Consider the following 26,124-nt stretch of genomic DNA (forward strand, 5'->3'; position numbering starts at 1 on the left):
CGTAATCAATCTCTCTTCTGAAAAGACGAGGTGGGTGGGAGGTTTTAAATTCTGTTTGAAGACATACAGCTGCTTTTTATTTCTTGTTTTAGGAGGGAGCCTGAGGAAGAGGCTGCGCAACGGAGAGATTAAACAAGAAAATGAATGCAGTTCGGGCCGCCTCGCTGGCTGAGGGCTGCTTCCCTAGCCAGGCAGAGCGTCGCTGGCTGAGATGATGAAATATTAAATGGAGATTAGCAGAACCGAGTCACTTCCACCGCACCGGCTCCCTCCCCCCGCGGCCGCAGACCCTCCTCTTCGGCTGCGGCTCCTGCCCTCCACCCGCACCGCCCACCTCGGCTCGGGGCGCCCCAGCCCGGCTCTCTGCAGCCGGCCGGAGGCTGCTCCCCCCCCGCTCCGGTCCCGCTGGCCTTCTATTGTCTCCCCGCGGCCCCGGCCCCTCCGGGCACCCGCCCCGCCTTCCCCGTCGCCCGGCTGGAAAGCCCCGGCAGCTGCTCCTTCCGACTGCCCGGGCAGGGCTGGCGGGGGCGCGCCTCCCACCGCGGGGAGGCTTCGCCGCCTCCGGACCCGCCGAGCGGGGGCGGCCCGGGAGGGGGCGGAGGGCCGCCGGAGGAGCCTCCCAGGCCACGTGCTCCGCGCCCCCCCGCCCCCCAGGCCGCCGGTGGGGAGGGCGGGCTCCGGCGCTCTGCTTACCCGGCGCGGCGGCCACCGCCTCTTCTCCGTGGCGGCGGGAGGCCCGAGGGCGAGCGCGCGAGGCCTGCTCGCAGCTCCGCTCCCTGCGCCCGGCCCGGCCGCCTGCCTGAGGGAGCGGCGGCGGCGGCGGCGGCGGCGGCGGCGGGCGGGCGGGCGGGCGGCGCGGTAGCGGCGGGCCCTCAGCAGTGCCGGCGTCGCCGCCTCCGGCCCACCCGCTCCATGGCTCCTCCGCCTCCCCGGCGGCTCTCGCTGCCTCCCCGGCCGCGGCTGGCTGGCTGGCTGGCTCGCTCGGAAGCCCCCCTGCCCGGCCCGCTCGGCCGCCCGACAGCGCCGCTTCCTCCCTCACGGCCCCGCCGCTCCGTCCGCCGCCAGAGCCGGCCCTCCCCATTGGCCCGATGAGACGGGCCTCCCCATTGGCTGGCGGAGGAGCGAGGCGGCGAGGCGGAGCCCGGACGCTGACGGGGACGCGCGTGACGTGTCCCAGGACCCTCGGGCCTCTTCCCGGCGGAAGCGTGCCCGCGCGTCTACGTGAGTGCGTGCGCAGGAGGGGCTCTCCCCGGCAGCTCGAGCAGGAGGGGAGAGGACGAGAGAGAGAGAGAGAGGCATCCTGGGATTGCTCGAAGTCCGACGGATTAGCCAGTCTCTCCACGGAGATCACGTGAGGGGCGCCGCGCTGCCGTGCACTGGTTGCCAGGGTAACCTAGAGGGGTCTGGTCGCCGCAAAAGGGCCGCATCGCCCCGCACCGGGCTGGCCCCGCCCGGCCAAGCGCGGAAGGCGCGAGACGGAAATGAGGCCGCTGCCGGCGGGATGGCGGCCTCCGCGCCGCCTCGTTCCCCTTGCTCGCCAGCCAGCCGCCTGGCAGCGCCCGGGCCTCTCGCAACGAGCCCTTCCGAGCCGGGAGACGCTTCCTGTGCGTTGCGCGAAAGTAGCAGCTGCAGCTTGCCCCGAACCTCCGGTGGATCCTGCTGTGGCAGCCGCCTGGGGCGCGGGCCGAGCCGCCAAGTAGGAGCGCCACGAGTGCAGCCCACTTCCAAACGTGATTGATATCCCGCCTTTGTTTTTTTCAAAACAAAATTGGTGAATATATCTAATAGTACTATTTTCCCACAACAACAACCCTGTGAGGTGAGTTGGGCTGAGACCTGACTTTGGTGCCTAAGGTCGCACTGGAACTCGGGGCCTCCCAGTTTCTACCCGGGCACCTTCACCATTAGACCAAACTGGCTCTAATCATATCCTAACGTTAATCTCCTAGGAGGCTTAGAAACAATATATATTTATGTGGTTTGGAAATTCCAGGTTTATCCTCTCTTGAGGGGAGAGAAGAAATTTGGAAGAGAAAAAGATTGTCCACTTGTTTCCCAAAATTTCTTGAGCAATTGTGGAGAACAGTGGTTGCCCCAGAAGTTGAACTCTTCCTATTCCGTGCCCAAGACACAATCTAGGAGTTTTAAAAATGATTATTTGAATTAAAGGAATAAGTGCTATGTGGCCTACAATATGCAGCGTTGCTCATTTATTTATTCATATTGCATGACCCATCACCATTATTTCTTTTTATTAACATTCTCCAGCAACTTAAAAAAATCATACCAAAATCCCCTACTGATGTCATAGCTGGAACATGGCTCTATCTGTGATGGATGAACATTGGATGTGTTCCCAAAGGAAGCTTTATTACCACTCAAAGGACACTGCATGAAATCATCTTTTTTCAAGGTTACATTTCAAATGTTCAGAGTAAAAGATAATGCATGCTATTATAAACTCTGAATGGCTGCAATTAAACTTTAGTTTCAAAGCCAAAATGGAGATGCCTGTAATTCTAATTATTATTATAAGTATCCTATAGTTTACAATAAGTTAAAAAGCATTGTGAGAGAACAAGCCTGATTTTATTTTGCACCAGACATTGCTGAGTACCTTTTTATAATTTTACATGCTTCAACCTTCCAGCACATGAAACTCCAATCAAGGCAGCCATTTGCAGTACTTCATAGTCCCTTGCAATATTTCATCATAAGAAGCCAATGCCTATCTTAATGCAAGTGACAGATATTTCTTTTCTACTGGCCAACTTCCTCCAAAATCACTTTCAAAATGTCACCTCTGTCAATAAAGCTATCTAGTTGAATTTTATGTCCCTACGTCAAACGCTTCTCAGTTAAAAACCAGTTATCTAAACAGGCACATAGGTTATGCAGCAGGCTCTTGGTTTGATCAAAAGTTTACTCACACGTGTCCTAGAGGGAACCAGTTAACATCCTGGGTGTGTCTCTCACAAAGATGATTGCTGAGATATTAGCAACATAAGGAAAAGTTTTGCAAGTCTGTTATTGTTTGGAAGTTGTTGCTACGTGGTCTCCAGAGAATGGAACCATTTATTTAGGAAAGCAGTGATGCTTCTGTCAGTGAGATTGTGAAAGCCTCTCAAGCATTGCAAATCTGTTCTTCAAACAAAATGCTACAGCTTTAACATTATTTCTGCCTAAATTAACTTTACTTTCTAGTCATACTGCATTAAATCATTTTCTCTCCGTTGCTCAACTATTAAATATCTCCTGCTTATCCAGCTGAGCGAATTCTCTTCCGCAACTTGATCCCCGGTGCCTTTTTATGAAGGTAACCCACAGGACTTAAAGGTGTGTGCAAATTCAGAGTCTCTGGATGAAGTGAGCATCCTTTTAATAACCCTGCTGTTTCCACATGCATATTGGAAAGCACCACACCCACTTCTGGAGCCAGAATAAATACATTTTTGGCCATGGTGCTGAAGTCTCCCACTTCTCTATTTTACCCTGCTTTCCGTGATGCTACGCTCTTTCTTTACACATCCTAGAGTTGTTTCCAGACCTTCTGTTGTGATGCTTCCAGTTATGCAACCTAACGTTGCACGGGAATGCCCAGACCATACAAGCCAGCGGTGCGGCACACTTGGGCCGGTTTCCATCCGATCTGGGCGCTTCTTCCCCCTGGGAGCCACAGAAGAGCCGGCGGGACAGCCTGACCTCTGCTGACCTGGCAGGGAGCCCCCCGGGGCCTTCTTTCCCACCGTCTGCTGGGCCAGGGATGGCGTGGGTGGGCTTGTCCCCCAGTCACCCGGCAGCTCCAGACAGAAAAAAGACTCGAAAGCGAAGCGTTGCCCGCCGGCCGCCGCCGCCGCCGCCGCCCTCTGCTCTCACCCGCCAGCCGAGGGTTGCAGGCCCAGAGGCGGAGGGGGGGCGGGCTGCGGCACCACGAGACCCATGGGGCCCGGCCAGCCCCCTTTCGCCACCTGCGGAGGGGCAGCGAGGCCACAGTCCCAGCCCCTCCTTTGGAGGCTGCAGACGGGCCTCCCCCTCCCTCCCCCCCGCCAGGTGGCGGCACGGGGTCTCCCGGCAGGAAGGCGGCGGCCATCTTGAGAGCGGGCTGCCCGCTTCCTAGATGGCCGCCGCCTTCCCGTCGCGCGGCCTGCCTGCCCGGGGATGACGGGCGCCGCCTCGCTGCTGCTGCTGCTGCTCCGGCGCGGGGGCCGCGGCCTCCTCCGGCCCGGGGCTCCCCCGCCGAGCAGTGCCCGGAGGACTCTGGCCCGCCGCCCCCCCGCGGAGCGCAGGCCAGGCGACGACCTTCGGGCGAGCGGGCGGGCAGGGCCCGAGCCGGGCTGCCCCGGGGGGCTCCGCGCAGAGGCCGCTCGGGCTTCCCTGACCTGCCCCCGCCGCCCGGCCTTTCAGCCCTGGCCGTCCGCCGCGCCCGCGGGGGGCTGCTGGGCCCGGCCCGCCTGGATCCCCGCCCGGCTGCGGAGGCTGCTGCGTGAGTAGGAAGCGCCGCGCCCCCCTCGGAAGCCCCCAAGGCGGACCCGTCCCGACTGGGGGGGACGCCCCCTCCCCCGTTTTAAGGGGCTCCGTTTCTATTTCCAAGGCTGGGTTGAGGGGTTTCCGCACGGTTCTTCTTCCGCTCGGGTTCCAACCGCCGCGGGGCTGCGGGGGAGACGGGCGGCGCGGAAATGGCACCGGCAGTAAAATAAAGAGGAGCCTCGCTGGGCAACGGAGGCTGCGGGGCTTCTGCCCAGAGAGAGGGAAGCGGCCTGGGGGGTTGTCGGGCTCCGCTCTTCGCCATTGTTTGATCCCAGGAGGAGCTTCTCTTTCCTCTGGTTCCAGCTCGCTCAAGAGGCCGAGGCTGGGCCGCCGCCCTTTGGAGCCTCCCCTGCGGAGGAGCCCGCAGAAGATCCCCGGGAGGATTCCATCTTTGCCCCAGAGTTGCTCTGTGGAGTAAAAAAAAAAAAAGGATAAGGAATGAGGATATAGAGGGGAAAAGCCAGGCAGCATTGACTTTCACTTAAATGTTTTTATATCACTCCTCCCCGTATGATAGATATACTGGGTGCCATAAAAATGCTATTCTACAGTGAAAATAGTAATTTTTTTAAAAAAAAATCAGCTACAGCAATTCATAAAATGCCTAAAAGAGGCTGGTCAGAGAGCCCTCTGTTTCATAAAATGGTTTAAAATGCCTGAGCGCTTTTCTGGGTTTGTATCTGGCACAACAAGATTAGCATCCTGGCCCAGTTGGGGCACTGGAGCAGAAGAGCTCTTCCCCACCCGCCCCTCTCCCCACTTAATGTCATGTCGTGGGAGTCCTTGAAGAAACAGTTTGAAATGGTTCTGGAGGAAGGAGGAACTCTCTGAAGCTTCTCCTGAAGCCCTTTGAGGGTGGGTGGGCCTGCCTTCCTTCCCACATCTGCTGCCTCCATGCCCCACTGAAATGGTTCACCAGGCGATGGTGGAAAGGGCCTTCTGATGGAGCTGTAGGTCCTGCCTCTGCCCTTGGGTGCTAACAGTTAAGCCAAACCTGTGCCCTTCATTTGGAACTGTGAGAAATTCTGTTTGTTTTGGAATGACAGCTGAGCAATTCTGCACTCCTGGCTCTTCTTTGTGCCAAACAGATCAGAGGTACCTGGCCTTGACTGCGGGTTTCCTTACTGGTGGCACCTGCTGCTATTTTTCTACCTCTGGTTCTCATCGCAATGACCGAAGTGGGGGAAAGCCCAAAGGGAAATCCCCAAAGGAAGATGAGGGTAAGTTGGGATTTCTATGCAGTTTTACTATGAAGCCCCCAACAGGTTTTTCAGTTTGGGGAAGTATGTTTGTCTTCTCTTTTCTGTCAACTTACATAGCCTCCCATCCAGCTCAGATCTCTCCACATCTTAAATTATTCTGAACAAGCTGGGTCTCTTCGGCAGTGTTTGCCCAGAAACATGCGAACGATTATGATCCATATAAAACCCTTCATGGGTTTCTCTTAACAAAATCCCCAGGAGGCCATTATTGCAATTTGGGTTTTACAGACTGGAAACAGCATGCTTGTAAGAGGGTGGGCCCGAAGGAGAAGGTGATTCTAGGTCTCTCATATCCATTAAGTAATTTGTACATCCACTGGGAAAAGCAGGATTCAAGTGAAGCCAGCAACTCATGGTTACTCGGAAACATTCTTACTGTAACTTCTATATATTTGCCACTAATGGGAGAAGCAGCGCTCCTCCTGTGCAGTCCCAGTTCACAAGGGTATGGAGCTGCTTGAAAGAAGGATGCCTGGTAGCTAGGACCCTCCCTGTCTAGGCCAGGGACAAGGGCTTTTGTAAGAGGTCTTCTCTGGCCAGGTGGCTTCTCTGAATTTTCCCAGGGCAGAGCCTGGATCCTGGCTTGCCTTTGAGAGAGAGCAAGTGATGGGTCTGGGGCTTCCTCTGAGCAAAGAACATACGGGCAGCGTCTGCTTTGACTGCTGGAGGGGAGATTCCTCTGATCCAGCCAGGCGGTGTTACTGGTGAAGAGCGCTGAGCTCCGAGGCCCTTCCAGGCTGCAAGGGCAGTTGTCCAAAGAAGCCTTGGCAGTGGACCGCCTTGTTTCCTGAGCCTCCTGTGGCCACCTTAGAGGTGAGGCCAGCCATCTGAGACACAGTGCAGGATGAAAGGGCTTTGCTGCTTGTGATTTAAAATGGTGCAAGCTACTAAGTCCCACAGAATCACTGGTCAGAGGAGCATTTTGTTCTGGGAGTGCCTGAAAACAACAAGGCAGCTTGGCTGCTGCTTCAGTCTCCTTTTAGCTGGTAGATGGGCTGACCTTTGACAGCAGCCTCTGTGAACAAACTTTTCAAGGGAGAGGCTGTCACCTTCCTGCCTCCAGAGCACGCCTGCTCCTGCTGCCATTGGAATAAAAGGGACTCCCTGAGAGATTCCTTGCTGGGCCATGTCACTTTCTGCCTGTTGAAGGTTCTGGATTCTCTTTGTGTCTTTGCCAGCTCTGCTTTCTGTCCCTGAGCTGTTTTGTGGGAGAGCTGGAGAGAGGGGGGTGATTTGGCTCAGGCAGCTGAACCCTCCTGACAAGGGAAAACTGCCCAGTGTGTTGCAAGCTGAAAGTGTGAGGGGCCTGAAAACTGCTCCTGTGGCTGCCCTTCAGCCCTGTTGAAGCTCTCTTTTTCAGTCACCATTTCCTGGCAAAATGCAGCCCCAGCCCCCATGCGCTATCAAGAGAGGGCTGCACCTCTGCACTGTCACTCTTGTTGGGCGTCCAGTTTAATGGGTTGGCTCTGCTGACAAATGCCTTTGTTTGCTCATAAATGTGGTGTTTGGGAATCTGATTGAAAGCACCATGGATAGATTTTGTGACCCAGTGCAGCCATGTACTGGGGAGTCTGAATTATGGGCAGTGACCTTTTCTCTGGGAAGGAAAGCTATTTCACCTGTTAATTCTAAACTGTTTGAAAAAGAGAGAGCTCTGGGGTTTGCTGGATGGCCCGGAAGCCATGCAGATGTGGGTCCCAAGGAGGAGGCTGGTTCTCAAACATGGCCAGGAAAAAGGCTTGACCTGCTAAAGGCAGGATCCTGCTGTCCGGGTCTGGAAGGAGGTTGAGATTAGGAACCATCAGATGCTGTTACTTTTCCTTCCACTGCTAATGGAGCTTCTGCTACAAGCCCAGCACGTGTGAATGGATTGAGGGCATAGTAGTGCTAAACCCAGTTCTAAGCTGGGTGGTTTAGAAGCCTGTTTGTTAGAGTTTTAAACTGCCAGAAATCTGCCATTCTCAGCAGTTTCGCCTGTAGTGCTAAAACTAGAGTACTGCGGCTAGGATCCTAGGAGAAAATGGGGCAAAAGATTCCTTCCCTGTGATTCCTGGGAGAGTTTCAGAAGTAACGGGAGACATTGCAAAGCTGCCTTATCTGCAGCCTTCCCCTTGGCAATGGTGGCAGCAGAAGGCAGCCATGCTGTTCTGGCCGTTCCTAAAACAAAAATACACGCTTCGTCTTTTCCTTTTGTGGCTTTGTCTACTTTTGTCTCGGAATACAAAGCCCCCTTGCCTGCTGAGGACCAGGGCTGGAATTCCAGCTAGGTAGCTCCCTAACGTTTTCGGCTCACCAGCCATTGGCCTGGCCTGAATAGGCCTTTCCTGCTGCCCAGCTGGCCAGCCCTGCTCTGGCCTCCCTCCATTCAGGCCGGGCAATGGCTGAAACACAATCCTGTTCTGCAAACCAGATGCTAGTTTTCTGGCCCAGCTTTGTTTTCTGAGGAAGGCTGAAATGTGGAACAAAAAACAGGCTGGGGAGGCAGACTGTGGCCCGAGGCATAATCAGCTTGTTGTAACGTTCATCCTGGTGTGATCTTATGTTTCCTCTCTCCAGAGGAAAAGAGACGCCGGGAGAGGGAAGACCAGATGTATCGCGAGCGGCTGAAAGTCCTCTTCTTCATTGCCATCATCATGAGCCTGCTGAACTCGCTGACCAGCAGTGCGGGCAACATCTCCTGGAACGACTTTGTGAATGAGCTGCTGGCCAAGGGGGAGGTCCAGAGTGTGCAAGTGGTGCCGGAGAGCGAAATCGTGGAAATCTATTTGCACCCAGGAGCCGTGGTCTTTGGCTGGCCAGTGAGTGTCCTTTCCTGCAAGGCTGGCCCTTCCTGCATTGGGAAACGGCCGCTGTGGGCCCTGAGCTTTTAAATCAGGAGCCAAAATTCTTCAGTCGCAATTACTTCCTCTTCCTCTCCTCCCATTTTGTGAAGTTTTCATGTTTTTCTGAACAATTTAATTAAGTGAAATTAATGTGAGAAATGAAGGAAGTCAATGGCATATACGTATTCCTTGATCACTTGAAGGGCTTCCTAGATAGAACGTAGCTAAAGCATTTGACAAAAAGTTAAAACAATTGATCTTTGCATTGATCTAGATAATTTTCAGTTCAGGAGTTAACTGGTGGAAAACTCCAAATACGAAGAATACGGCATGTTAATACTTAATTGTAATTGTTCTGAATCACTTTAGCCTTGGGTTGTTGTTGTTTTTATACACACACACACACACACACACACACACACACACACACGTACGTGTATATCATTTTGACCCAGACTTCAAGTAGGACTGGATGTTGACAGGCTGAAAGGTCAGACAGGTCAAGAAGCCGTTTTTGCCGGGTTGGGCTGTTTTCTTCCTCTCTAGAATTGTCCCTCCCTGCGCACCTGACGGGGTGGCTCTGTGTTCAGAGGTGGCTCTCCATTTCCTTCTCTGAGGCTCACCTGGCGGGGGCTTCTCCGCTTGGCTCCTTTTTGTGTCTTACAGAAGCTGAGCCTGACCTATGTGATGAAGGTGGCAAACATTGACAAGTTTGAGGAGAAGTTGCGAGCAGCTGAAGAGGAGCTGAACATCGACCTGAACGACCGGATCCCCGTCTCTTACAGGCGGAGCAGCTTCTTTGGAAAGTACGGAGAGCTTAGGAGGGAGGGCTTGAATGGCCCCCACGCGGCAGCCCCTCTGGTCCGCCTTCCTCCCTCCCAGTTGCTTGTCTGCACTGTGATCTTGGGGTGCAGAATAGCCGGAAGGGGTGCTGAGCACTAATGGCCTCTCCTGAAGGTGAGGTCTAGGACAGGTTCTCCATGGACTGGCTTGAATTGTCCGACCCACAGCGGAATCACACACCTTCATAATGGAGGACCTGATTTCCATAGGAGGCCGCAGAGACCAGGACCGGGGCTCAGCCTGAGGCCTCTGGAGTTCATGGGGAAATGTCCAATTTTGTAACTGGAAGCCCTGCAGCCTGGGAGTGGCTTGATGGTCTGTCACTGGCAGCAAACTCTGCCTCTTGGCAGAGGCTCCTGCGGAAAGACACAGACGCACAACACCACTTTGTCGCAGTGGGCTGGCATAGATTTTCCTTTGAGTCTTCCCCCCAAACTGAAGTTGCATGGGACCTGTTTTTCCTCTTTTGGAAATGTTAAGTGAACGTGCGGCCAAAGTATTTACAATCACCAAAAACCCATGCTCCGTACTGGATTCAAGAAATCCAGTTTTCTACTGTGTTTTTGGCTCACCAAACTCAGACCAGTCTCCAGCTGCTGAGGCCTGACCCTCTTGTGCTCCTGTCTTGGCAGTGCCCTCTACACCTTGGGAATGACTGTAGTGAGCGTTGGCATTCTGTGGTACATTTTTCGGCTGGCTGGCCTATCAGGAAGGGAGGGCGCCTTCAGTGCTTTCGTAAGTAGCCTCCCCATGGGGGGGTTTGACATCCAGATGGGGGTGGTCAGAGACTGGGCAGTCTGGGGCTCCATCTTGCTCTGTTGGGGTTGTCTGCTGTTCAGCCCCCTATACGTGTGTGTGTGTGTGAGAGAGAAAAGAGAGTCCTTTTCCCGTCTCAGCTGGGAAGGCTGAGCTCCAGGGAGTGCCAGAGCCAGCGTTCTACCTGCAGCAAGTCTGCAGACGTCTGCATGTCAGCAGAGTGTGCAGTTTATTAGACAATCCAGCTGGGCATAAGCTGCTCTGGTCTTCCCTGCAGCAGTTCTCAGCCCTCCCTCCTGCCTGTGCTTTAGGACAGCAGCTCCCTCCCCCGCCAGGAGCCATGTGCCTGGCTGGGGAGGCACTCCGAACTGAGCCTTCCCCAGCTGTCTGCCCCTCCAAGGATGTGAAGACTCTGCCCCCAAACCAGACTGCCCAGCACGTCCAGGGATGTGGCAGTTCTCCCCTAGAGCCTCAGAGTGGGGCGGGGAGGGCGGAGGGAAGAACTGTTTCCAAACTGCTGACTCGCAAGGCTGGCTCCCCTTCCTCTCGGGGGCTGCATTTCATGCCCTGTTGTCAGAGCCCATCTGGAAGCAGAGCTGAAAGATCAGCTCAGCAGAGGATAATAATGGCCGTGTTGCAGTTTCAGGTAAGTAGTGGTTTTGCCCATCACTCCGGCTCGGAGGAGGCCAGAACGCGATGCCTGCTGTTTTCAGGGCTGCTCCACGGGCCCCAATCAGACCCCTTGAGATGCAGCACTTTTGGAGTTCCGGGGCTGCGCACTTTGTTTAAAGCATGCTTAGGGTTCAGGAAAGCCACCAGCCCTTCCATCTAAAAGGTAGATGGGCATCTCTGTGCTTGATTGCGAGGTACATGTTCAGCTGAAGGGTACCCCACAGCTCCCTGGTATCCACTCGCAGGGCAGCAGCCCCAGCTTGGGATGGAAAGCAGGAAGTAGCACCGCCTAGGCTTTGTTCTGGGGAGGGGGGGAGGTGCGGAGCTTGCGCCAGGCGCCACAGGCCTCTGTCCGTCAGAACTTTCCCTCCAAGCACCACAAGACACAAGGGCTTAGAGCTTGCTTTCTTCTCCCCTCCTTGGCAGAATCAGCTGAAAAGGGCTCGCTTCACAATCGTGGATGGCAAATCTGGGAAAGGGATCAGTTTCAAGGACGTGGCAGGCCTGCACGAGGCCAAGATGGAAGTCAAGGAATTTGTGGATTATCTGAAGGTAAATGACATAACTTTCCTTGGGAAGCAGGAAGGCCGAGGACAGGGAATTTTGGGGGGAAACTGCAAACCATTTTTTGCTTCCTCTAGAATGTGGCTGGGCCTTTGCTCATCCCAAGATGCTTTCAGACAAAAGAGTCTGTAGGGGAGGCTGCACCTGTGGGAAAGAGAACAAGGCCTCGTTTCTCGAGTGTGCTCTGCTCCATCCCTTCCTTTTGGTTCTAGAGTCCGGAGCGCTTCCTCCAGCTGGGTGCCAAAGTGCCCAGAGGTGCCCTCTTGCTTGGACCACCAGGCTGCGGCAAGACTTTGCTGGCAAAAGCAGTGGCTACAGAGGCCCAGGTGCCATTCCTGGCAATAGCTGGCTCCGAATTTGTGGAGGTGATTGGCGGTGAGTCCCCTTTCTCCGATGTGGGGCCGCCCTTGGAAGGAGATGTTTCCCAGAGGACCTGATCCAGTTTTCTCATAAAGATGCTTGTGTGGATTGTCACTGATCTGCTGCTGCTCCCACCTACCTGCTTCCCACTTCCTGCTCCTCCACCGTCTCTGGCCTTAGAAATCTGCTGCTGCAGCCCCAAATTCTCTGGGAGGATTGGGTGGCCTCGGGACCTTGACTAGCCAGGCTTCCTGGGTTGCTCCCCTGCTGCTACTTGGCTCTCTGGCCACCCCTGGCAGAAACCCCGCCTGGCTGGAAACACCCAGCAGCCTGTAGCTTTGTCGGGCTGAGAGCCGTGAGCGTCCCAAGCAGCAGGAGCACAAGCTCTCCAGAACCACGTCTCCCTCCCTCGGACGCAGTCTGGAAAGTCCCTCGGTCAGAGCTAACCCCCTCTTTGCCCGTCTGCAGGCCTTGGCGCTGCCCGGGTGCGGAGTCTCTTCAAGGAAGCCAGGGCTTGTGCTCCGTGCATCGTTTATATAGACGAAATAGACGCGGTTGGGAAAAGGCGCTCGACAAACATGTCTGGCTTCTCCAACACAGAAGAGGAGCAAACCCTGAACCAGCTGCTGGTAGAAATGGACGGTCAGTTTTTGATGGCAAAGAGTTTGATTTTGAAGTCTGGAGTCTTTTATTGCCACCTCACCTCTCCTAATATGGCATTTACCCTCCGGGATGCCCCTTCCCTCCCCGCTCCATTTCTGGGTCATTCTCCCGAGCTGCTGCCTGTTTCCTTCGATCTGGAGGTCTGGACTTCCCTTCATTGTCAGGCCTGACGTTTTCCTCTGCCGCCTCTCCTTGGATGCCTTTCTGTCTGTTGGCCAGAAGGGAAGAGGAGCGTCAGTGCTGGCGGCTGCATTTGACGCTGCTGGACAGGCAGTTCACGCCTCTCCTGGGGAAGCAGAGCAATTCAGGGAGTTCCTTCGTCTCTGATCCTCTTTCTCCAGCGCTTGGCCGGGCAGGAGGAAAGCCCCGCCCCTTCCTGTGTTCTGGGATTCTTTTCAAAGTCTGAGTCACTTCGGGGAAGGGAGGCAGATGGAAGTGCTGGGAAGACGGAGGGTCTTCTCTCCTGCTAGAGGCTGATGGTGAGGGAGGCCCCCACGGAAGCAGCGCGGCCTGAATTAAAGAAATGCTCGCTCTGACACATGTCAGAAGTGGCAGCCACTGCCTGCTCGGTCTTCTGGATCGGTTGAACCGTATTTCTGGGTTTATAGAGCTGTAAGCAAAAATGGATCTCTGCTCAGGCTGGTTGGAATGAGTCAGGCTCAGGTACTGGCATGTGGATGCTGAGTCAACTGCCTAAGTCGCTCCTCTGAGCAAGTTTGGCTGTCTCTGTTCCTGAAACCTCTGTGGGTTCTTCTGCTTTATGTTTGCACCTTGCTTTGAAATGCTGTTAGTGCCCTTCGTAAGAGCCCAAGCCTTCAGATAGCCAAGCTGGGGAGGGTCAGGAAGCCCCTCTTTGTGGAGGCTTTTAAGAAGAGACTGGACAGCCCTTCGAATGAAATGGTATCGAGTTTCCTGCTTGAGTGGGGGGGGGGGTTGGACTAGAAGACCTCCAAGGTCTTCCAAATGCTGGCTGATGCTGAGTGGTGGGGAAAATTGTGGGCTGAATATGGCAATGTAGGGCCCAAAAGGGGCAGCGTCTTTACAGTTGGAGTTGTCTGCAAAGACGGGGGGTATTTTCCCGATTACACCAATGTCTGAGTTCTGTTTTCAGTTGAAGAGTGCAAGCAAGTGGTTTAAAGAGACATTCTATACTTTATAATTATATAACTTGGGTTCCCCCCCCCCCCCGCCAAGGGTTTACAAGCGCCTCCCTCTTGTAACTTCCTCGCTCCACCATCCACACTGGATTGTCCCTGCACTGCAGCTGTGCCCAGGCCCAGAGAAGGGCACCTCTGGCATCCTTGCCCATCTCAGCTGTTTCTGAGGTTCCACCCTTTCTCTTCTGCAGGGATGGGGACCACAGACCACGTCATCGTGCTGGCATCCACCAACCGAGCTGATATCCTGGATAACGCTCTCATGAGACCCGGGAGGCTTGATCGCCACATTTTTATTGATCTGCCCACTCTGCAGGTATTATAATGGAGGTTGAGGAAGGTGCACCCCTGGATTCTTGAATCAAAAGTCTCCAGCTCCACACGGGCTGTCGTCTGCCTTGAAGGCCCCACTTTCCCTGTTGTGATTATTCAATCTGAGTCTGATTCAGATGCTTGTTCAAAGCCAGGAGCCTGAGCAGTTTGTTGCTCCTTTCCTTCGGGCTGAGGAAGGTGGGACCGCAGAGAGAGTTGGCGCCTTCACTGCTCTCCCTAGAACCGGCACTGAACTCAGAGAAAAGGGGTGTCCCTCAGTAGCAAGGCCCCTACTGCGTTCTTTCTTTGGGGCTCCCCTCTTTCAAGGAAAGCAGCAGCTCCTTGTCCCTTTCCTGGCCAAGCTGCCCTTTCCTCAGATGCCTGATCCGCTCTGGCACCAGGAGCTCAAGCCACGCAGCTGCCCTGAAGGAAGGAGGAGCAGGACGTCCTGGCAGCTGAGCCCGATGCTCTAACCGGGGCTATTGTAACCAGCCAAATGAGTCACACTCTGGCACAGAGCCAACCTGATCTGCCCCCCCACCCCCATTTCCTCCTTTTCATCCATGCATCGCGGGAAGGGGAGCGTTTGTGAGTCTGGATTCGCTATCTCGGTGCGGGCTTGGGATGAACGGAATTAACCAAAAGCGGGGTGATGAGAGCCACATGCAGCCATCTCAGCAGGCTCTTCCCTTGGCTCTCCTGGGCATGGAGGGCACGGCTGGACCGGCCGAGGAGAGCAGGGTGGGCTGGCTGGGCCTAGAGCAGCCTCGGCCAGGGTCAGTGTCCGTTGCACCTGCCGTGGGGCAGCCAGGGCCATTGTTTGGTCCGAGACCCAGACAGGCTGGCTGAGCATTGAAGCCCGAGGTCGGCCAGCCCTCCGCTGCCCTCCAGGTCTGGACGGCTCTGCTGGCCCCGCTGGTGTCTCCAGCAACACCTCTGCTCTGCTCTGCTCTTTGTAGGAGAGGAGGGAGATCTTCGAGCAACACCTGAAGGGGCTGAAGCTGTCCCAGCCCAGCAGCTTCTACTCCCAGCGCTTGGCTGAACTCACCCCAGGCTTCAGTGGTACGTGGCGGGGGAACAAGGCCCAGCTTCTCTAGCGCCCCCCCATGGGGACGTTTCCTGTTGGGACAGAGAGCAAGGAGCCCCCTCTGCGTTCCCGCCCGGCACAGCCCCCATCCTCTTGTGGCTGCCACTTTGCTGCTGTCCACTCGGCCCACGCCCCAACTCAGAACAGATGTTCCTCCTCTTCCCCAGCAAACTCTGCAGTCACATCAGGGCCATTTCAGGCTGGGTTTTCCTGGTTCTCCTGGCCCCCCTCCCGGGAGCACCCTGTGGCTGGGCCCGGTTAACTCCTTGCTGCCCAGATGTGGAGCACCTCTGTGTGGGCAGCCAGGCCTGGCCTGCGGTTTGAATCCTGCTTAGACAGCACAACCAGCGGCCCCGGCTGTCTGCTCCCTCCTTGAAAAGCCTGTTTCTCATTTGCAGAAACCTCCTTCCACATTCCCACTCCAGGCGGCTTGCTTTTCTTCTCCTTGTGCTGATCATCTTATTTTCTGAGTTTTTAAACATTTAAATAAAATCCCACGGTTGGTTTAAACAAAGCTTTTAGAGAAAAATCCCTGATGCTAGCAATGAATGAGGTTTAAATAGAGAAGCAAAAACTAAGGATTATTGAAGCGGGGAAGATCATAAATACCTTCCAAGGCAGAGGGGGATTGATGGGCTGCCAGCTGTAAAGAGCCTGTGAAATCTGCCAGCTGCAGCAGCTGGACCACGATCCGAATTCCCCTTGTCTTTGAGCTGGTCGCCATGCTCAAAGGGAAGCACGTGCAGAGCCTCAAGTCCCTGGAGGAAAAGTCACGGAAATGAAAACCATTCCCAAAGGGTTTCTGAAAGGAGGGCAGGAACGCCTCTGCCTGGTGCTTTGGGAGGGGGAGCAATTCACACAGTTGAGGCTGCCCCTTCCTGGCCTCATCCCAGTCACATGATCAGTCTTACACAGCCGCCCCTGGGCTTCTCAGTTCACACTTCCACACAAAACGCAGGGGCACACACACACACGCACACATCCAAATGCATTACTTCATGACACAGAATAAAATGCTGATGCCATCTCTGGTCGCTGACAGTAAAGGATTGGGAAAGAAATCCAGAAGCCACGTTCTGCAGTGTTTCTCTAGCTTAAATTTTGTCAGGTGTTAAAAAGTGTTTTATTACCTTGCACAACTTGAAACCGAGCCAGTTCTGTCAGCTACGTTTCCCTCGCCTCCTCATCCAGCTACCTGGATGTGGCCAAGAGGCTCACTGCCTTTCCTGGAAGAAAAATGCAAAAGCTGTTCTTTTAAAAGGCGAGCAATTAGAGCCCAAGTGTGAGGGGCTTGTGTGAATCCCGAGGCCTTTAGGAAACCCGCCAGCCCTGAAATGTAGCCCAGAATGGAGGTTTTTGAAGATTAGGTAAGCGAGAAGAAACTCTTAATGGAGCCACGAGTTAAATGTGAATTAACTCACTTGAGATCAGATCCCGCAAGAGAAGGCTGCACAGCCTCTCGTCCTGCAGGCAGCGAAAGGAAGGATGGCGAGACCTGGCAGCTTGGATGCCCCCAACTCAAGGGGCTGCCTGCAGCTGCCTTCCAAGCTGGGTTGGCGGCTGGCTTTCTTTCCCTCGGTGTCACTGCCGGCCGGCCCTCTGCCTCTCTTCTTGCATTGGGCTCTGCCGGACGATGTGCCTTCAGTGCTGTAGAAACCGGGCGAGAGACGTGGCTTTCTCTCCGCAGGAGCGGATATTGCCAACATTTGCAATGAGGCGGCTCTCCACGCTGCCAGAGAGGGATACAAATCCATCCACACCATCAGTTTCGAGTGTGCTGTGGAGAGAGTAATTGCAGGTAAGGTTTCTTGGTTCTTTTCTGGCGGCTTGTGGGGAGAGCAGTCGTGTGCTTCAGCCTAGATCTGGGAGGAGAGCCACCTAAGGGGTCACCGGCCGAGCAAAGCACTTTGGGTCTCAGTCCTGCTTCATTTGGGGTCTGGGGTGGACCATCGTCTCTGATCATGCTCCGCTTGGGGAACAACCTGCCGGATGTCCCTTGGTGTTGATAGGAGCTGTAAACACCAGTGGACGGATATAAGCTCCCAGACTGCTAGCCAAGGTTGGGGGTTGTCTGTCGGCACTTCCGTTGCAGTAAAGATCTGATGGAAGCAGAGCCTAGCTTAGTCCTTTCTCAGTTGGGGAGTCTCCACAGTTGCTGGCCTAGAATAATCACGCTTGCTGGAATTTGTAGGGGCAGAGCGAGGCTACTGGAGGTCTTCTATTGGGGAACCTCACCCAAGCAGCCGGTCTTTGGGGAGGGCCGGTTGGTTCTAACCAGAGATACAGTTTTTATGTGGGGATGTTTCTTGGCTGCAAGGATATCTTTTGGTGAGGCAACGTTTAATGGCAGTTAAGACTGGAAACGGTTCCGTAAGTCTCAGGTGTGAGATTGTGGACTTGCATGGTTGCCTAACAACCCATTTGTAGGCCTTTCTTCAAGCAAGCGTTCTCACAACTCGAGAGAGGCGAGAGGCTTTTGAGTGCTTGGCCTGGGAAACAGTGAGCTTTTCCTCCCACCCCTTCACAGGAGCTGCCAAGAGGAGCAAGATCCTTTCACAGGAGGAGCGGAGGGTGGTGGCGTTTCACGAATCGGGCCACGCCTTGGTGGGCTGGCTGTTGGAGCACACGGAAGCGGTGTTGAAAGTAAGCTGGCCCTCTGCCGTGAAGCTAGATTTGCAGAGCGCAACAGGTTAGCTCACGATTCTTCCTCCTCCTCCCCCTTTCCTGCCCCAGGTGTCCATAGCTCCTCGCACAAACGCTGCGCTGGGATTTGCCCAGATCCTGCCCAAGGACCAGTACCTCCTGACCAAGGATCAGCTCTTCGAGCGGATATGCATGGCGCTGGGGGGCAGAGTCGCGGAAGCCATCACCTTTAATAAAGTGACTACAGGTGAGGAGGGCCTGCCTTGCGCAGAAAAGGGCCAGGAAGCTACTTGCGGCCTTGGCCTCCCAGGGGCAGCGGGTGCCTCCCTTCCGATGGAGTTTGAAAGGCCCCTTGGCCGCCTTTTAAAACTTCCAGCATGGCCTTTGTTTTTATCCTCCTGCCTTTCTCCAGGGGCCCAGGATGACCTCCGGAAGGTCACCAGGATAGCCTACTCGATGGTGAAACAATATGGAATGATGCCGGCCATCGGCCATCTGTCCTTCCCAGAGAGGGAAAGCGGCCCGGGGGTTGGACGGCGCCCCTTCAGCCAAGGCTTACAGCAAATGATGGACCATGTAAGCTCTCCCAGGGAGGCAGAGCCGCGGGGGAAGCGGGACCGGCTCACTTCTAGTCGCAGGTCTCCTGACGCTGGACCCCTCCCGGTTGCAGCTTCCCAGGCAGGGAGATTATCAAGGGCCCTAATTCTGTCTACTGGGCAGTCAGTGCCAGGATGCTGGATCCTCGGCTGCCTTTTCTCCTGGCGGGGACCTTCCACTGAAAGGGCAGAGGTTGCGATCAGTGGGTTTAGCCGGCTGGGGCTGCCATTCCTGCCAGAGTTATCTTTTGGCATCTTTCCTAGGAAGCGAAGTTGCTGATAGCCCAAGCCTATAGGCGCACAGAGAAACTGCTGATGGATAACCGGGACAAACTGAAGATGGTAAGGCTCTGATACAGTTCTGGAGGTGGCTGGGGAGGGTGAAAGCCTGGCAGAGGACCAGCAGTCAGTTCCTAACAAGTTGCTCCCTTCTCGCTTCTATGCGGTTAAAGTGAATCTCAGAGTAAGTATGGTATTAAAAGAAAAATATATAGTAACACTCCTGCTTGAAAGCTGGCAAAGAGGTCAGGCCTCTGCTAGGATGGCTTCACTGCAGCACCCCAAAGACGGTCCCATTTCAGCAGGGGGGGCCCTTTTGTGCCGTTGGAGCCAAGAACCAAAGTGGTTTGAAAAGCCTGTCCAGGCCTTGAAAGGCCAAAGAAACCGAGAGAGGCTTTTTGCACTCTGAAGTGGACCAGATACTCTCTGGAGGAGCAGGAAGGTTTTGTCTCCTGCTTACACAATGCTGCACATGCCCATGGTGTACATTCTCACCACTTTACCTTTTCTGGGCTAGCAGGGTCTGTGTAGGGAAAGAGGGTGAATTCTACCCCATGTCATCCCTCACCTGGGAAGTGCCAGAAACTAGAGATTGCCAAGGATGTGCAAAACATTTCACGTCGGTGTGCTAAGTCTTTGGAGCATCTTGTTTTTCTTCCAGGACAGGCAGGTCTGTGATTTGATTCCAGAATATCTGGATGGAGAAGATGCAAAAGTAAACTCAGCTCGTGTTATTCCAGATATCCTGCATTCCCAAAAGAAAATGTGGCAGGTTTGCCACTTTTCAGTTTTCCCACTGGCAGAGTAATCCCTGCTGTGTGCAGCTGTTTCTGGCAGTGGAGGCTCCTCAGCTGGAATGCCTGGGTCAGGGGAGAAAGGCCTTTTAGAGCCAGATTTCCCTGATGCAAAATATTTTGTAGCTGACTACAAAACTGCACCCAGCTTTGGAAACGGGGAAGGGGCTAAAACCTTTCTCCAGAGCTCTGCATTTTTAGAGGGCTTGCTGGGGCCAGTTCCTTCCCATTATCAGGTGCATTGTAGGGCACTGTGTCCCCATTCCATTTTTGGCTCCTGTGGCAAATGCCGAAGCTGCTTCCGAGGCATATTTATTGTCTGCCAATTCTTCTTCCTCTCTAGCTGGCAGATGCCCTGCTGGAGAAAGAAGTGATCAACTACGATGACATCGAGGCCCTCCTTGGCCCTCACCCCCACGGACCCAAGAAGACCATCTCCCCGCAGAGCTGGGTTGAAGCAGAGAGAGACAAGCAGGACACAGGCGAGCCTCCCCTGTCGCCCAGTTACAAGGGGGAGGAGGAACCTCACCTGAGCTGTGGAGCGAGTAGCCGGTTGAATTCAGGTTTTTCTTCCAAGTGTAGAAGTGCTGGGAAGCTGTACTTTTGCCTCCTCAGTCCTGCCCAGTTTGGATGTGGGCAATAGGCAGGCCAAGCCGTGAACTCAAGGGTTACTCCAGCTTTATCAACAGATCTGGATGCTGCTTACAGAGAGGAGGAATTTTTGTGGGTGGTTCTGCCCAAAGTTAATTTGAATCTCCTTTAGGAGATGGTAGTTCCCAGTCCTTGTTTTTGTTCACATCTGTCCAAAGCAGTGTGTGCCACTTGCAGCATTATCTCACTTCCATCTCTCCTAGTAGGATGCTGGGTTTCTCTCTGGAGCACCTTCCCATGCACTTGGATGGGAGAGAGAGACTGGCTCGTAAGCTCGCACTGATCTGTCAGTGCACAGAGGCATTTTACCGTTTCAAAATAGGCACTTGCATTGCGGAGTTGAGAAAAGCAACTATTTTAGTTCTGCTACCGAAGCGCCCCCTTTTGCAAGGCTCGGTCACCTCCTGTGATCGTGTCTGCCACCTGGTGGTCAGCTGAGGAACCTGCACCACAATTTGTTCTGGTGGAGAATTTAGGTTAAGTCGCCCAGTTCCTACCTGGTGATATTGGGCATTTTTCCCAAGGGGAATCTGATTCTTATGCAACACAATTGAATGCTTGGCAAGAGAGCAAAAGCTGCTGGGAATTGGGGCTCAGCAGCATCTAAAGTGGAGCCACAAGCTCCCTATGCTTGTCTGCAGCCTAGCAACATCTTCATGAAAACTCGTTTGTCAATTTTGGGAACTGCAGCATAAATGAAGTGGAATTTTAGGTTACGTACATCTAATTGCTTTTCTTTTTTACACTGGAGAATCTTGTATTTTGTTTTCAACAGGCTACTGTATTTCAATAAAGATTCAGAAGTGCAGATCCAAGTATTGTTGAACTTTAAGGGGGGGGATTTCGGGATGAGAGATAACAATGTTGGTTTCTTTGCTTTTTCTAGAATCTTCCTCTTTACATCAAAAATGGGTTTATTACATATGTGAAATCATGATTTAGTGCCATATGATCACTATTCTTTTAAACAATTGTATGTTGTCCAGTATTTACACACTTTAAAAGAGATAAAAAAAACTAAAAAGGAAACAAAAAAACTGGAACAATTCCTCTCCAGCAGCAACACCCAGAGAAGCAGTGATTAACATCAAATAAATATTCAAGCAGAAAACAATACCCTAATGAAGAAATTGATGAGAAGAAAACCACACCCACACAGGGCGAGCTACTGTATATAAACAGTGCAAATCCCACACACACACAGTGGCACTGGTGATGTTACCTAGTGGGTTAATTAAATGTCTGCAAGCAAACTATCAAGCTCGGAGAGCACCAAGGACTCCACGTTGTCCAAATATTTAAAATTTCTTTATTTCAAATTCAAGAAGCGCCAAATTGCCTATTATATTAATTTTTGCCAATTTTCATTGCTTATTCAGCATGATCCATTGTTTCTGCCAATATGGTACAACTGCCTTTAACAAAATTACATGTTGCCGCAACAAGCAGGGTTTCGTGTTGCTTAAGAAACTCGGGCAGCCCTTGTGCTCTGGAGATGTAGCCGCCTTTTCCTTCTTGAACATCTCTATGCTCTTGCCTAAGAACATAAAAACACTTCAATTAGAGCAGGGGTGTCAAACTCGCAATGTCACGTGACGTATCGCGACTCTCCCCCCCCCCCCATTGCTGGCATTGGGGCGGGCGCGGTTTCGACATGACGCGGGTCGGCAGTTTTGACACCCCTGAATTACAGCAACAGAGTAAGTTTTAGTCTCGGGAACGCTTTCAACACGTGGCTGCGTGCCAAGCATCTGTCTCCCATTCTGTAATACCTATTCCACTCTTCCTGCATCAGATGCTGTCCAGATACTGCAGACTACCCCCCCCCTCCTTCTTGGAGCAGCACGTTCTCTAGTGGAGAGTATAATCCACTAGATCTGGAAGGCATCAGATTAGGAAAAAGGATCTGCATTTCTCTGGCTTGGTTCAAGGCGGTGCAATGGAAACCACAGAGGTGAGCACGACGGCTCCTTTAAATTAAGCACCATCTTGGTGACTGGCAAAGCGACTGGAAACAGAAATTGGCAATTGCGCTGCGTAGATTGGCCGGGGTAAATGTCGTACTTCCGGGGCGCCTTGGATGCGGCGACGGCAACATATCCCGGCATCCTTCGCGCCGCCTCTTTCTTTTTCCGGCCGGCCATTTTCTCTCCCGGGAGGTGAGTTCTCGCGCTGGGCTGGCGGTGGGTCCGCATCGGCCGCCATCCGACCCCCGCACTGCGGAGGCGACCGCCGAGGCGCGCGGGCGGCCTCGGGAAGGCCTCGCGGCTGAGCTCCGGCGACTCGGAGGGCGAGAAGCGGAGCCGCGGCAGGGAGCGAAGGGCTTCTCCACCCTCCCGCCGGCAAGGAGCCCCGTCCGTCTGAGCAGGCCGGGCGGAGGCGTAGCTGGCGCCGCCGGGGAGAAGCGGCTGCTGCAATGGCGCCCGGAAGGCCTGCGGGGGGATCCAGCTGGTTTTGTATTTTCAGGGATCTGAGCAGGCATGGCGCCCAGCCGGAATGGCATGATCCTGAAGCCCCACTTCCATAAGGACTGGCAAAGACGAGTGGCCACGTGGTTCAACCAGCCTGCCAGGAAGATCCGCAGGTGAGCTCACGGAGCTGATCCAATTCCCAGGCTCTGGATAGTAGGAAGGGGCTTTGTTGCTACAGCCAGATGATGAGAATTCTCCGGAATCGCTGTACCTCATTGATGATCCTTTGAACCCATGAAGCTGATGGTTGTAGCTGCCCCCACCCCACCGGCCTCGTTTCTCCTTCTTGTGGCCACCTTGCTTGGTTTTGCTATAATTCATCGCCAGAGACGATAGGCAGGCCTTGATGTAGCCCTTTCTATTGCTTTTCCCGCTCAGGAGAAAAGCCCGCCAGGCAAAAGCCCGCCGTATTGCTCCTCGCCCAGTATCTGGGCCAGTTAGACCAGTCGTGAGGTGCCCCACCGTGCGATACCATACAAAGGTCCGTTTGGGCAGAGGATTCAGCCTGGAAGAGCTCCGGGTGAGTGAAGAAGGAGGCGTGGGAGAGAAATGCCTGTGGGTTGTCTTGCCTAGATCATTTGAGAATCAGGGTTATTCTATGCTGAGATTTCATTTTATATTAGAAACTCCCTTGATCAGTTTTCTTGGTGTGACTGTGTTTTCAGAGAATCTGATAAACTAAGCAAAATCTTGCCAGTGATTCTCTTGCCTCCAAAAAGCCATTTGTGGTCAAAACTTTACAGTCTAATGGTGACGCCCCCAAATACCTGTCAGCTCCATGATGATGGTGCTTTGAACCCTTTTCCAGTTGATGACTGTCCTGCCTCCCCAGAAGGAGCAGGAGTAGCAGTTCAGACTTGCCTAGATTTAAGTTCTGTGTCCACATGACTCTCCCTAGATGGCTGGTATCCACAAGAAATTTGCCCAGACAATTGGTATCGCGGTGGATCCCAGGCGCCGGAACAAGTCTACTGAAGCCTTGCAAGCCAACGTCCAAAGGCTGAAGGAATATCGCTCTAAGCTCATCCTCTTTCCCCGGAAGTCTTCTGCACCCAAGAAGGGAGACAGCACAGTAAGGACAGAGTCTGTATAAAAAGCTGGCGCAAAGAGCATTGTAATAAAGCATCTTAGAAATCTCAGTCTTAACTCTGATAGGAGTTTGCGTTGAGAGTTTGAGCATCAGGCTTGCTACTCAATTAGAGGCCTGGTGGATTTTCCATCTGCTGACGCCAGTGGCTCTTTGCAGCTTGTGTTTGGTGAACCGAATTGCCCATTGCTAAGCCCTGTAATTAGTTCCTCACCCTGGAGGTTACAGTTTGTCTGCATTGGAGCAGAAAAAGTGGCACCAAAGTGAAATGTAAAGCATGTTTTTGAAGGAAGATCTGAAGTCATGCACATCTGGAGTCATGCACTAAGCCATAATGCAGTGACTTACTTTTGGCGTAGTTTCTTACGAGAACTGTGTTAAAAGTGCCTTGATCAGTAAATTATAGTGGGGATAATTTTCATTTGGTGCTGGCCCATTTTGAAGGTAGGTCCCAAGAGGTAATGGTGATTTGCAACCCTTTTTCCATGTGGGTTGCTTTACCACCAAAAGCATTTTTATGAAAACCATGGATTGTCAGTTGGCTTCCTCTAGATATCCTAGCAGCTGCAGACCCACCATCACCAGCCATTCCTCCCCAAACTACTATTTATTTTATTTTTTGGCAGTCCAGTAACAGAAGTGTATAGCCTCTTATTGTTGATTCTTTCCTTGTTTCTTTAGGCAGAGGAACTCAAGATGGCCACACAACTGTCTGGTCCAGTTATGCCCATTAAAACAGTAAGTGACCCTGGTTTCTGGATTTACCGGATCTTTCCTCAAGCGTTGTTAACCAGGAGGTGTTTCCTGCTTTTAACTGAAGCTTTTTAAGTTTTGCCTTTGGTGTTTTTGCGGGGAGGGTGGGCTTATCATGTGCTTTAGAGATACTCTTCCCCCAAGCATTGGGTGAGGTGCACAAGAGGATTTAACACAAATGTTGGAAGCTTAACTTTGACCAGGTTTTCAATATTTATGGTCTTAACCGATACATGTATTAAGTTCTCGTGGTTGATTGGGAGCTTCCCAGAGTTTGATGTAAGATGGTAGCTGTATAAATGTAAATAAATGTTATTGTGGCACTAAATTCCATAAGTTATACTTGGTGTGAAGAAGCAGTTTCACCGGGTTTAACTCATTTGGAAGATAAATTTTGTCCTCATCTTGTTTAGTTCGGCAGATCTCTGTCCTGTCTTAACCCATCCTTCACCTGTCTTTTTTTCCTAAACAAGACATTTCTTATATTGGCTCTCATGATGCCATTCCAATCTTTTAATTCTTTTGGTCTACTTTCATGGCTCTGGGAAGCAGTTTTTCAGAACCATGCAGTTCTGTAGTTATTTATCAGCTGGCAGCTTCTTTTCAGTCTCTTAGCCATATTTAGAAGCATGTGGGTTGCGAAGAAAAATATTTTCTGGAGAGCTTTAATACTGAATATAACTGAACTTGGGCAAGCCTGCTACTAAGAACTTCTTACAGGCAGTGTGAGCAGTTGTGCTAATAGAACAAGGCCCAGCGTGCCGGTTAAGCCACAGGTGGCAACCGGTCAAAAGCAGAAAAGAGGATCTGCTGTGACTGTTGCAACTCTTACCTTTCGTAGGCCTACAAAAAGGAGAAGGCCCGGGTTATCTCGGAAGAAGAGAAGAACTTCAAGGCCTTCGCCACTCTGCGCATGGCCCGGGCAAACGCTCGGCTCTTCGGCATCCGGGCCAAGCGAGCCAAGGAAGCAGCCGAGCAGGACGTGGAAAAGAAGAAATAAACTGCTTGGACAGATCGGTTCAATAAACAAGGAGAAACTTGCTATGATGCGTGTCCTCCTGTGTTTGGATGGAAAGGGGGGGATAGAAGGGCTGCCCCAGAAACGGGGTGCTTGTTATCTGAATGGCTGAGAGCAAGATGGGGCAGGCTGCCAGCTTCACCGTACTTGTTGAAAGTGCTCCTGGAGGAAGAACGGGCTGTTTGTCCAGGGTGGCCACATAAGATTTCGCTGCACTCAAGAGGAGCTTGTGAGGAGTCGGAGGGGAAAAGTCACATTCACATCCCTATCAATGTTCTGGGGTGCCGTCTCAATGCTTTTCTGTGCATGTAGAAGTTCATTAGTTTATCCGAGTGGGATCAAGAGCTGCTTCCTAGCAAAGTAGGGGGTGAGGGGGGTGGGACCTCCTGTCATATTTGTATTTTGTCTTCTAAAATCCAGAGAAGCCACCAAGCGAATGTGCTGCTACACTTTCTGCACGTTTTTGCCTTGCTTATATGTGTGGTGGGGGGTTTTAAACTATCCTGAGGTGTGCCTCCTCCACCCCTTGTGCTTTATATTGGCAGGATGGAATGGTGATGCTGATCACTCGGCGGAAGCTAAGCTTGGTTGACAGTCCTGGAACTGTCCTGCTCAGAGCTGGGGCCTCTTGGGCAAATGGGTGGGTGCCCGAGTCTGCCTGTGCCCGTTATGGCAGATTGCTTAGCAAGTTGTCTCTCTGAAATGCTGCCAGCATCTTCCAACAATGCAGGGCCTTCCTGTGGGTGGCTGCTTGGGCTTTAGGTAGAGCTTGACAAGGTATGAGCCAAGGGAGTGACATTTATGCTT

General features: G+C 53.1%; 2 protein-coding genes across 2 annotated transcripts; both read left to right on the plus strand.

Annotated features, from left to right (window-relative positions):
- The first annotated feature begins 4,099 nt into the window (after positions 1-4,099).
- On the plus strand, positions 4,100-20,796 carry SPG7 (SPG7 matrix AAA peptidase subunit, paraplegin). The gene is made up of 16 exons (XM_083370385.1): positions 4,100-4,483; positions 5,616-5,747; positions 8,346-8,587; positions 9,278-9,417; positions 10,087-10,189; positions 11,309-11,434; positions 11,659-11,821; positions 12,275-12,448; positions 13,818-13,942; positions 14,898-15,000; positions 16,713-16,823; positions 17,553-17,668; positions 17,759-17,915; positions 18,081-18,244; positions 18,529-18,606; positions 19,681-20,796. Exons 1-16 carry the CDS (start codon positions 4,159-4,161, stop codon positions 19,978-19,980), a joined length of 2,559 nt encoding a protein of 852 aa, XP_083226511.1. The 5' UTR covers positions 4,100-4,158; the 3' UTR covers positions 19,981-20,796.
- Positions 20,797-22,079: 1,283 nt separating this feature from the next.
- On the plus strand, positions 22,080-25,341 carry RPL13 (ribosomal protein L13). The gene is made up of 6 exons (XM_083370422.1): positions 22,080-22,147; positions 22,455-22,572; positions 22,838-22,979; positions 23,358-23,531; positions 24,228-24,284; positions 25,141-25,341. The coding sequence occupies exons 2-6, from the start codon at positions 22,469-22,471 to the stop codon at positions 25,297-25,299; spliced, it is 636 nt and encodes a 211-aa protein (XP_083226548.1). The 5' UTR covers positions 22,080-22,147; positions 22,455-22,468; the 3' UTR covers positions 25,300-25,341.
- The last annotated feature ends 783 nt before the right edge of the window (positions 25,342-26,124 follow it).

This window comes from Vipera ursinii (assembly GCF_947247035.1).
Source record: "Vipera ursinii genome assembly, chromosome: 10".
Classification (NCBI taxonomy): domain Eukaryota; kingdom Metazoa; phylum Chordata; class Lepidosauria; order Squamata; family Viperidae; genus Vipera; species Vipera ursinii.